Source organism: Micropterus dolomieu, linkage group LG16 (genome assembly GCF_021292245.1).
Source record: "Micropterus dolomieu isolate WLL.071019.BEF.003 ecotype Adirondacks linkage group LG16, ASM2129224v1, whole genome shotgun sequence".
Classification (NCBI taxonomy): Eukaryota; Metazoa; Chordata; class Actinopteri; order Centrarchiformes; family Centrarchidae; genus Micropterus; species Micropterus dolomieu.
This window is the reverse complement of record NC_060165.1, coordinates 2,995,298-3,006,900: the sequence shown is the minus strand read 5'-3', so window position 1 is coordinate 3,006,900 and position 11,603 is coordinate 2,995,298. Positions and strand designations below refer to the sequence as shown.

Here is an 11,603-nt window from a genome sequence, read left to right as displayed (position 1 = left end):
ATGGGTCGAGGCCGGGTCTTCCAACATGACAATGACCCAAAGCACACAGCCAGGATAACCAAGGAGTGGCTCTGTAAGAAGCATATCAAGGTTCTGGCATGGCCTAGCCAGTCTCCAGACCTAAACCCAATAGAGCATCTTTGGAGGGAGCTCAAACTCCGTGTTTCTCAGCGACAGCCCAGAAACCTGACTGATCTAGAGAAGATCTGTGTGGAGGAGTGGGCCAAAATCCCTCCTGCAGTGTGTGCAAACCTGGTGAAAAACTACAGGAAACGTTTGACCTCTGTAATTGCAAACAAAGGCTACTGTACCAAATATTAACATTGATTCTCTCAGGTGTTCAAATAAATAGTTAAAAAATCATACATTGTGATTTCTGGATTTTTTTTTTTTAGATTATGTCTCTCACAGTGGACATGCACCTACGATGACAATTTCAGACCCCTCCATGATTTCTAAGTGGGAGAACTTGCAAAATAGCAGGGTGTTCAAATACTTATTTTCCTCACTGTAGATGATGACACCAATTGATGTCACGTGATGCTGTATATGTTATATTACAAAGCACTGATGCGTTAATGTGTTTTCACTGTGTGTTCAGAGATCTGTGCTTACCTTGAAAGCCGCCGACTGACAGGTAAAGCCAGGTGAGTGCTGGGATGAACAGCAGGGCGAGGGAGGCCGCCAGGAACTTCCTGCGCCCGCGACACATTCCCAGCATCCTCTGAACCGAAGCAAATGGAAAGAGAGGTAAAGTGACCTCTATGTGGGTAGCAGCTGTTGTCCAGATTGATTCATGGCACTAGAAGAGATCAAAGAAAAAAACTTGAAGAAGGAGCAGACATCCTCTGTGGCCACAATTACTAGGGGTGGGGGAAAAAATCATAGCATAGTATCGTGATATTTGCCATGGCATTCCTGTATCGATACACGGACGCCAAGTGTCGATATTTTATTATATAAACTGCAGATGGGAGTTTTAACTTTTTGGTACTAGAATAATAAAATCTATTGCTTTTTCAGTCCACTAGAAAACTTAACAGGACCATTTAGAGGACTGAAAAAGTGATATGAACAAATATATCTTTTTAGATAAACAGATGTTGACAAAGTTTGACTTTAGGGACCTAATTGGAAGTTGGAAAAGTTTGGAATAAAATCGAATCGCAACATAAATATCGTGATAATATCGCATCGTGGGGCCTCTGGTGATTCCCACCCCTAACAATTACAGCGGATCACATGACTTCTTCTGTTGAACCTCCTGAGCCACATTTTGAATAATGTACTCAAGATTCTGTAGGACTGTTAATTATTCATAGGTTTTAAATGGATAGCAGTAAAACCATTAAAAACTAGACATAAAAGCAGGCATACTGGGGTCAAAGCAACCAAACTCAGAACCAAAGGTGACGCAGCACATTGGAGAAGCCATGTTTTAACATGCATTTACTTGTAAGCATGGGCAGGGTAGGATCTCTCCTGCAAGCATCTAGAGCTCATTTAGAGCCCGTTTGCTGAAAGGGCACTTATTGGCAGCATGAGACCATGTTAAGCTAATTAATGTTACATATTGTATTTTTACAAAAATTAAGCATCATTAGATTGTCACCAATACTATTATTAGTATACTGGATGTTATTTTTGGATCTAATTTGGTATAGTAAACCTGCAACGTACAGTATATGGGCTGCAGCCGTGAACTCGTCACAGCCATACCCTGGCGCATGGTGACTCTAAATTGCCCTTAGGTGTGAGTGTGAGTGGTTGTTAGTATGTTGTTAATTAATGTGTGGCGCTGCGATGGACTCTTCCTGGTTACAGAAGAAAATATAAATACAGACGAAGTTTTTTTTTGCATGCACCAATAAGGAGCTGGGACTGTTACTGAATGTAACACGGGAGTGTGGCGGCGGAAAACAGACTGGGAGTCGTCACAAAGGAACATGCACAGTACAAATGTAGGCAGATAAGTGTTATTGTCTCGGTACAGAATATCTTAATAAAAATACGATGTCAAAAACTCAGTAGCATCGTGTTTCTGCTTTGCAAGACCCAAACAGAGAGCCGAGCGTGAGCGGCTGCGTCATCGTTTCTAAAGTCCTCCGTTTTGGCCCGTCTTCACTAAGTTCGAGTTTTGAAACGCAAAACGGGGTCGGCAGCGTTTTCAAACTTCTCCATTTTAGGTCTTCGTTTTCCTCGTTGTAGTCTGGACGGGAGGTGCAAAAGGTGTCCGATTTGATTTGAAAAAGCAGTAGTGTGGATAGAGTGAGTGAACATGTAGACACTAATCCCTCAGACCAACCAGTCAAGTTTGCAAAAGGGAGTTTCGCTATAATTACTTACACCTGTAGCTGCAGCTCTACAGTATGTAAGGAATGCATTTAAATTTGCAATAAAACCAAAACATTTTTGTCTTCATTATAGCACTCATAATTGTTTACATTGTTCATGTTGTTGTGGCTGTCTTTTTCCTCTTGTACTGATGCAAATTTCAGATTTGCAATGATTTTCAGCTGAAAATTAATGAAAAAAGCACCAAATCGACAGGGTTTCATAACCACTGGTGCTTTGACCACCGATTACACAAAACAAATTTGAGATGACACTTGACCAATGAAATGACAGGCTTCATGGTGCCAACTTATCTAGCTCATTACATAATTCATTTAGAATTTAAATTAGGCCCTCAGAAAATGACAACTGGAGTTGTCAATTCAACCTTTTTTAACCTGCCAACCGGCCAAATGTTTAAAGACATTCATATTAATAAATGTTGCATAAATCAGGCAGACACGCACTAATCTGACTTTGATGACCTAAACTAATTTGTCAATTTCTGATGTGATGTAAGGCAGAGCCTATAGACGTCTCATTATATGATATTAGTCGAAATCCTCTTTCCGTTATAACCACATTTGTCCAATTACACAGTTGACCTAAGTCAATTTTTAATCTTCACCAGAGACTGCCCAGGGACAGAACATAATACCCATGGCTGGCACTGTAGTTGCAAGCACACAGACATGCCAGGATGCCAATTATCATAGTGTCACCCAGTAAAATGTAGTAGAGGGAGCAGAGTTCAAAAAGTATTTCTAGCACTCTTCCCACCGCTTACTGAATCTCTTTTTTTGTTGTTATTGTGGTTTGGGCAATGTGAAGAATGCAAAGTGCGACAGGGTTAAATGAGGCTAAAGGAGATTAAACAAGTCTCACAAGTACAACTGCTGCTGTGATAGGCGGAGTATTAATCATTTCAGTGGCTCCTTAGCCTTTGACCCCTGTGTGATATCAGCTCTCCACTGGATTCTATCATTTACATTGCAAATGCTTAACTAAAGACATGTATTAGCATATTCAAGTGAGGTGAGTTAGCACACCACCGAGAGCCAGTCATGCAGGGAGAAAAGTCTTTATGTAGCAAAAAGGGGTTTGCAGGAAATCAGACTGAAGAGCAGCAGCGGACTGAAGAACATTTTTGGTTTTGTTTATCAGCTATGGTACCATAAGTTGCCACAGCTTTACAAAAAAGCACACGTTTGGGTTCATTGCAGTCTTAAATTGATGACACAGGCTTAAGACATAATAAAAAAGTTGTAGTAAATAAGGTGACATTGAGAAAGGAATGAACCGTTACTGATCGGTCACAAACAGGCCCTGCCAGGACTCAAGGATAACATGAGCAGAAAGTTCATGACAACTTTGGCAGTGTTACATGAACTGAGTCTGATGGTGCAGTTTCAGACTTCAGCGATATGGATTGAAGTATGGAAAGTTCAGACTCCGACCCCCCAAAAAAGAAAAAGTTTGTGCCAGCTGCCTCTGCTGTTGGTGTGTTCACTCCAGGTAGGCACAGTTATTAATTTTATTTATACGTTTTATGAATGTATTCATTTTATTATAGTATGAAATTGTCTCATTGTTTAGCAATGCATTTATTTTATTAATTTATATTTTTTATTAATTTATACTTTCTTTATTATTAAATTATATTGTTGCTTAGTTAAGCATTGATTTTTTTAAAATTAATTTATACATTTTTAATAATTCATTGACATTTTTTATTTATTTATACTGTATTAATTTTGTTTGTGTGGAAAACTTATAGTATTAAACTTCTAGTATTAATAGTACACCATGTTGTCACTTCTGAAATTCTTGGGCTTTTTGGCTCTGCAGGCTGGATAAAAATGACACAAGCTGATCGCACAGGTCAAAAACCCTCTCTAACATGACCTTTGCCAATGAACATCATTATGCAGCAAAACATCCTTGTGTTCTAAAGACATTTCCTCCAGCAATGCTCTGAAAACATTTACAGACCAGAACTTTTACAAATGAAATGTACCAGTCTCATTAAAGTCTCCATTGCCTCTTTCATTTCCCCACACAGTTTAGCGCACAACACTGATTTGTAAAAAATGCGATGACACGCTGAGAGCACTGGGTTACGGGCCAGCCTGCTTACTAAGCCCTTGTGTCCCACCATCAGTGACAATGGACACAATTGTGCTCACATCCAAGCCCTTCTTTTCGAAGAACTATATCAATTTGTTAGAAAGGATTTCCCCAGCTGTGCGTCCAGGAGGAGGAAGCAAACACAGTAGCTCTTCCCATCAGAAAAACCTTGCAAACACAGAAAGCTGTTCCACATCAGTTAACTAGACCGCTTTCTTGTTTCTCTCCTCATGACTTAAAACTTTGCCAACCATTGCAATTGCAGTTTTAATCAACCATCAATCATGAGCGAATGGCTTTTTTTCTTTAACAAGGTTCCATGAAACAAAACATGCAATGATGCAGCTCTTGCACTCTCTCATATAGATGTTAATTAGCAGAAAGTAGTGCTTGTGTGATGTTATCATTCTATTTTTTGTTAGTGGTGATCTGATTTTGTTGGGTAGTTTAAACTGGCAGCGCATATAGCACTGATGTGCCGCTTTAGATTATCTGCAAGCAGCTACAGTCTGCATGAATATCAAAGCATGTCAATTTATTACCGGCGTGGTCCGGTAAAAGAAAATAAAAACTCATCAGTCCAGTCAGATTTTAACTGATGCTTTTCTTGGACAACTTTGTGCTTTTTCGTGCAGGCCATGCTCTTCTTTAGGGTTAGGACAGTAATTGATTATCTTCGACTTACTGGCAATCTCCGTCTCAGACGTCAAAATTATTATACAGGTTGTACACTTACTTAAACGTTATGACAGGTGTGTTCACATAAGCTCAATCTGTCAGTGCGGGCCACAAATTAGGCTCAGTGCGGCTTGGGGTTGGGTGGTTTACAGGATCTCAAGGACAGCTTTCTGTCTTTTCTTTGATTCTTTCTTACATCAGTGTTATTGCATGGATTTAGAAGTGAGTAACCAGCAAGGTAATGGCTGGTTTAATTCCACCTTCAAACCAAAACAGTCCTTTCTTGACATTTTGTCAGTTTATTTAGTTTATTTATTAGAGTAAAAAAATGCTAAGAGAGCTTGTGTAACATTGTAAATTCACCACTCGCACACTGAAACTGGAATCCCAGCTGAAAGTAGAATGTGTGGAGTGATAGGAAGAAATATGGACAGCGATAGAGCACCAAGAAAATTGTGTTTGCAGCACAGATTCCATTGCAAAGTGCAGTGCAAGTATCATTGCTGGTTCTCACCTAATGCAGTTGTCATTTCCATGCCCAGCACCCACGTTGTGTTAGTAGCAAAAATACTTGCACCTATTTGTGCCCCCATAGTAGTGTTGGTCTTACACTTAGGTGTGGTCAGGAGTATTGTTGGCGCATTGCTATCTTGAGGTAGCAGAAAGCGGTTGCGCAGTATTTTCCTTCTATTTAAAGGGAGCATTATAACAACGGTAATATGCTCCTCATTAAGAGCTTTTCCACATGAGGCACAGCAGCATAACTTCATTGATTATTTAAATCACTGACACTCCGACAAGATCGATTCCTGGAAGGTAGAGATGTAACCCGCGACCAGTTCATCATAGTTTCTAATAATACAGTGAGGATACAGACATCTCACAGAGGACACGAGCATATTTAACGTGGATCTATCTCCCTGTCACTGTTAACAGAGACTCCATTCTGCAGTGTAGCTCATACATGCTAAATGATAAACCACAGAACTGTGGAGTAACATTAGGCTTCATTTTATATCACATCGACATCATATTAAGTCACACTTTCACTCTCTCTCTCTCTCTCCCTTGTCCGGGATCACCTTTCTTTTAAAGGGAATGGGAGATGGCACTCTGATTGGTTTAATTCATGTTTGTGCCTTGCACCTTACTTTGCACCGTTTAACTAGAAGTTAAGCAGAAGTTGAGTTGGACATGCCCTAATGCACTTGCACCATGCACTTTAGACTGTGTGTTTTGATCATTTAAATAGGGCCCGAAGTCTTTCTGACTCTGTGGATCAGCGATTTCCTGAATAAATCATAATTACTGCTACACTATTCCAAAAGGCAAAAATGATTATATAACGACAGAAGGCAACAGAATGGAGCTTAACCCTGCAGAGTTCTACTGAATGTCTGTTAAAGTCCGTTATCCATTAAAGTAGGCCTGCCAACTTACAATCACAGTAATGATTGAGTAGTAATTTGCTCATCTTTATTATTATTTTTCATAATTTTCTTTTGGATTAATCAGTGAATCATTTAGTCTATAAACAGTGTAAAAAGCTCAGCAGCAGTTTTTAAGACAATCCAAAATACTGACCAATATTGACTACTACTTTTTTAGGCCAATAATAATAATAATCAAGATTTCCATCCATCCATCCATCGTCAACTGCTTATCCTGCGTACAGGTTCGCGGAGAATAATCAAGATTTAATAGGTAAAAAGTATTTAAGATAGATAGAGGTTGTTCTGGGATTACTGCAGGTTTGTTATGGAGTTGACAACTGCTAACAAATTAGCAAGTGGGTGTGGCCTATCACATATTTGCTCATAATGCCTTTTAGAAATCCTAGTTAAACTTGCTGGAAACACCCAGTGCGATCTCTCAAACAAACACACCAAGTTTCGTTGTCATCCAATCCGCCGTCTGAGCTGCGTCCTTCTTAGATCACGTGATGACCTGAGACAGTTTCATTCACTAAAGAAAACCATGAGATGTGGTCGAAAGCACCAACAAAGCTAGTAAGTGGACCGCTGAGTTGTGATTTATTATATCAATTCAGAATGACTGCCGACAGTTGAAATTTTAAAAGGCATATCATGAGGTCTTTCAGGCTTGGCTGGCTCCAGATGCAGCTGACAGGTACCAGAAGGCCAGACGGACTGCTGCTTCAATGGCTGTGAAGTCAAAAACTGGGAGGAGTTAGGGGATGAAAGCAGGGCTTGGCTCAGGCCATCTTCAGCAGCAGGGGAGAACTGCTGACCCTGACAGGGAATAAGGTCAAGTGGTGGAAAGAGCACCATGAGGAACTCCTGCTCTTTCAACCCTTGCAGGATTACTACAGGTGTCCTGGCTGATCCAGTCTGCATGTGTTTTGTGGACTTGGAGAAGGCTTTCGACTATGTTCCCCAGGGAGTCTTGTGGGGGTTACCGGGACTGTTGCTACAAGCAATCCAGTGTTTATACACTTTTTTTAATCAGGTACACCTTGAACCCAGAACTGCCTTAATTCTTCTTGAACAAGGTGTGGGAAACATTCCTCATATTGACACAATAGCATCGTGCAGTTGCTGCAGATTTGTCGGCTGCACATCCATGATGCAAATCTCCTCCACCACATCCCAAAGATGTTCTATTGGATTGAGATCCGTGGAGGCCATTGGAGTTCAGTGAACTCATTGTCATGTTGAAGAAACCGGTTTGAGATGATTTGAGCTTTGTGACATGGAGCATTATCGTGCTGGAAGTATCCATCAGAAGATCGTACACTGTGCTCATAAAGGGATGGACATGGTCAGCAACAATACTGTCGCGTTTAAACAATGCTCAATTAAGGGGCCCAAGTGTGCCAAGAAAATGTCCCCCACAACACCACCACCAGCATTCTGAACCAGGTAGGCAGGATGGATGGCTTTCATGTCACCAAATTCTGATCCTACCATCTGAATGTTGCCGTCATGTGATTGGCTCATTAGCTACATATGTTAACAAGCAATTGAATAGGTGTACCTAACAAAGTGGCCGGTTAGTGTATATAGAGCTGTATCCGTATTCTCGGCAGGGAGTCAGTGGCGGGCTTCGCTGGGGTTGTCCCTTGTCACAGATTTTGTGATCAGTTGGCTTCATCAGACAGAACCTTCAGCACACACTGGGATAGTGTGCAGTCAAATATGAAGCAGTTGGAATCAGAGTTAGCACCTCCAAGTCTGAGACCATGGTTCTCTGCCAGAATTCACAACTCTCCTGTGAAGTGGTGACACCAGAGGCACAATGTGCCCTCCACCATCCACTCCATTCATACATATGAAGAAGAGAAGGGGGCTTTCCATCAGCATTGAGACACAATTAGTATGGCAGAGCACACAGCAACGCAGTCAGGGAGAATTATGAAGATGAAGCCAGCAGAGAGGAGAGACTCTCTCTCTACATGATAATCAACAGTGGCCACAGGTCAAAACAACCCACATTATCCTGACAGGAGTACAGAGTGTACTGTGGACTAAATGGCTCCTGCCTTACCCACAGAGGGGAGAAAAATATATTGATTATGCAGAGGGTGTTGTCTTCCATTTCATTATGTTACCCTAGCTGTACACTCATTAGAATTCTGTTATAGTAGGGAGGGGCATGTGTACTGCCATGCAAAGGAGTCTCTACAGTATATATGTCATTGGAGCTTTAGAAGCATATAAAGGCATTTAGAGGAGAAAATTCACACAAATCCTCAGCAGCAAGGTGTAGCACCCGATGGGCACCAGCTGCCTCTCATGTAAATCAGCTTACTTCAGTGAGGTGTTCCTGATGCAGTAATAAGATTTCACATTACCTCAAATCCAAAATAAAAAGGCACCATGTCATGGTTTAACTGTGTGATAATGGTGTTATCTTCCGAAAAAATTATCAGGGATTAAAGGCTAATTCCAGATTGTTGGGACTAGAGCCCGACTGATAAATCTGTATGCCAATATTATCGGCCAAAATGAGCGAACAGCTGATAAATGAGAATTAAAAAAGAAACAGAGATCATGTTACCATGATAACATGTTGTTGTTGCACAGTTTGTCCACTAGAGGGCACTCTGCAACTCCCCTGTTGGCAACACAGCTGTTTAGAAAGCCACAGTTCCACCACAACACACAGCAACCAGCTGACATAATCAGCTGTAAGTACATTATGTCATTCTATCTTGGTGATGTCTCATAACTACACATAACAAATGTTAGGGAAAATATTTGTTTATGTAATGTGTTTCTGAAAAGAAGGGGGAAAAAAGAATATCGGGCAATATGTCGGAGTCATAAATTTCCCATATCGGTCGGGCTCTAGTTGGGACTTGGGTCTTAGTTACATAGCTAAGTAGCTACACAATGACTAACACATTGGTCATGGCAAGAAACACGAGTATTCTCACCCAAATCCCAGAAAGAATGTTGGTATTTCCCACACATACACTTTGATTGGCCCAGGTGTATGTAGTGACCTATTTTAGAATTTTGCAGAGGAACACACATAGAGTTGTTTTCTATTACGTTACAAAACGCAGACAAAGTTATATTATTTTACATTAACTGCATTAGGATATTTTACAAGCACAGTCCAGGTAAAGCCACAATGAACACACCAGTGCTGTCACGTTGTTGTTTTCATTGGCTACGTCGTTAACAAGCTTCCTCCACATGCGGCGCACCTGCTGCTGAAAACGGAATCCGGGGTGGAAAAATCCATAACACAAGTTGTGTTATAAAACATACTGCTGATGGAGAAAGTCAACAGAGCAGACACATAGGGGAGAGAGACACACCACTGTGTTTGCAGCAGAGGTGTAGGTGTGTGAGTGCTGGTGAGTGTGGGGAAAAGAGAAGTGAAGGGAAAAAGAGCAGCTTCAATAAGTGAGTAATGCTAAAACAAGATAGAAAATGAAGTACAATTAAAATAATGAAATAAGCTACTAGAAATAGAAAATAAACCCATCGGTCTCCTGCATCCAAGTCAGATGTGCTACATGCTCATCCATCACCCTGACCTCCACATCCTTGCTGCTTCGCTGCTGTCACAGTCCACAGGTTCTCATTTGCCCTATTGATTGGTTGCCTGTTGATTTTTAGATAAGAGGGTGGGTCTTATCTAATATGAGCCTGTCAGAAGGCAGATACCAAGAGAGGGGAAAAAAAGAGAAGAGAGAGGAGGAGGAGGAGGAGGAGAAAGAAAACACGAACGCAAGAAAGTCGGCGTGCTGCAGATAACAGCGGAACTATTTTTGCTGAGACCGTGAAGGGCACCGAATGTTGAGCCTCATCCCTTAATTTTTTTTGTTCAGTTTCTATCTGTATTGATATGATAACCCAGATGAACTGGAACCAGCGTCAAGCTCAGTGCACAGTTGGCAACAGGCCAGGGGGCGAGGCCCAGCAGAGAGTGAAGCACTGTGGGTGAGTCGAGCTCATCCTTTCTCAAAGTGTTTCGTCCTGCTGGTCTAGTTGGCTTAGTGACTATTAATTACCCTAGACGTGACAACAAACAATTTCTCTTGTACGACCTGGGCAGTGACACTGTACAGGAGTGACAACTTTTACAAGGGGTGTAACGGTACACAAACATCGGTATGTACCGCAGAAAACAGAATAAAATAAAATACTGCTGCAAACTACTAACAAGTTCTCCACTAATTAAAGTATTCTCAAAACACTACCACATATGGCTAATAACATCTAATAAAAATATATATGGATTACAGTGCAGCATTCTTCTTATTCTTTAATTCCGTCTATGAGCATTATTAATCCCAGCTTGAAGGCCTGCTCTGATAAAAACAAAACTGCTCATTTTTGTTTTTCTCCCTTGTTGCAGTGACGTTCTCCTTCGTGTGATACCATTAGTGAGTTAGCAAGTTTGACATGTTGGCAGAAACATATACCCGATCACTACTGAGAAATGTCTACCCACTGTTTTCGTCTTATCAACTTGTCTGTTGTTGTATTTCACTAAGAAATTGTTCCCAAACATAAAACGTTAACAATAAGGGAGGATTTTCAAGCTTTTGCTTCTCTGCACTGGCCATGATGCTAAAGGCACTAGTCAGCGAGAGGCTGCGCTAAAGCGTTCTGCTTGTGTAGAGCTGTAGCGCCGTAAGGCGGAGATTTGGTCCGCCACTTAATATGTAGTGTGGAAACTCAGAATTTACGTATGTTCCGAGCCGTTCCAAACGTCCTGTACCGAAACGGTCCAATACAAATACATGTACCGTTACACCCCTAACATTAACACTGGATGCCATTCATGAACTGCAGAACCGTCCAACATGAGACGTATATTAAGAATGTAATTTCCACGGATACTGGGTTAGATGATCAGACAGAGTAGCCAATTGGAAGAAAAAACAAATTATTACCAAACAGATCCATCACAAGTTACAGACCAACTTCTTGGTTTAACTACCAACCCATCAGATTCTAATGTGCATGAATTCCTTTTCAAAA

The 11,603-nt window shown here is 41.0% G+C and overlaps 1 protein-coding gene across 1 annotated transcript in view; it reads right to left on the bottom strand.

Moving 5' to 3' along the window:
* The window catches only part of large1 (LARGE xylosyl- and glucuronyltransferase 1), a 133,607-nt gene that overhangs the window by 101,341 nt on the left and 20,663 nt on the right, over positions 1-11,603 (bottom strand). Inside the window, exon 2 of the mRNA XM_046071787.1 lies at positions 616-802. Coding sequence (XP_045927743.1) covers positions 616-721 — 106 coding nt within the window. The 5' untranslated portion in view covers positions 722-802. The remainder of the gene's footprint in view (positions 1-615; positions 803-11,603) is intronic.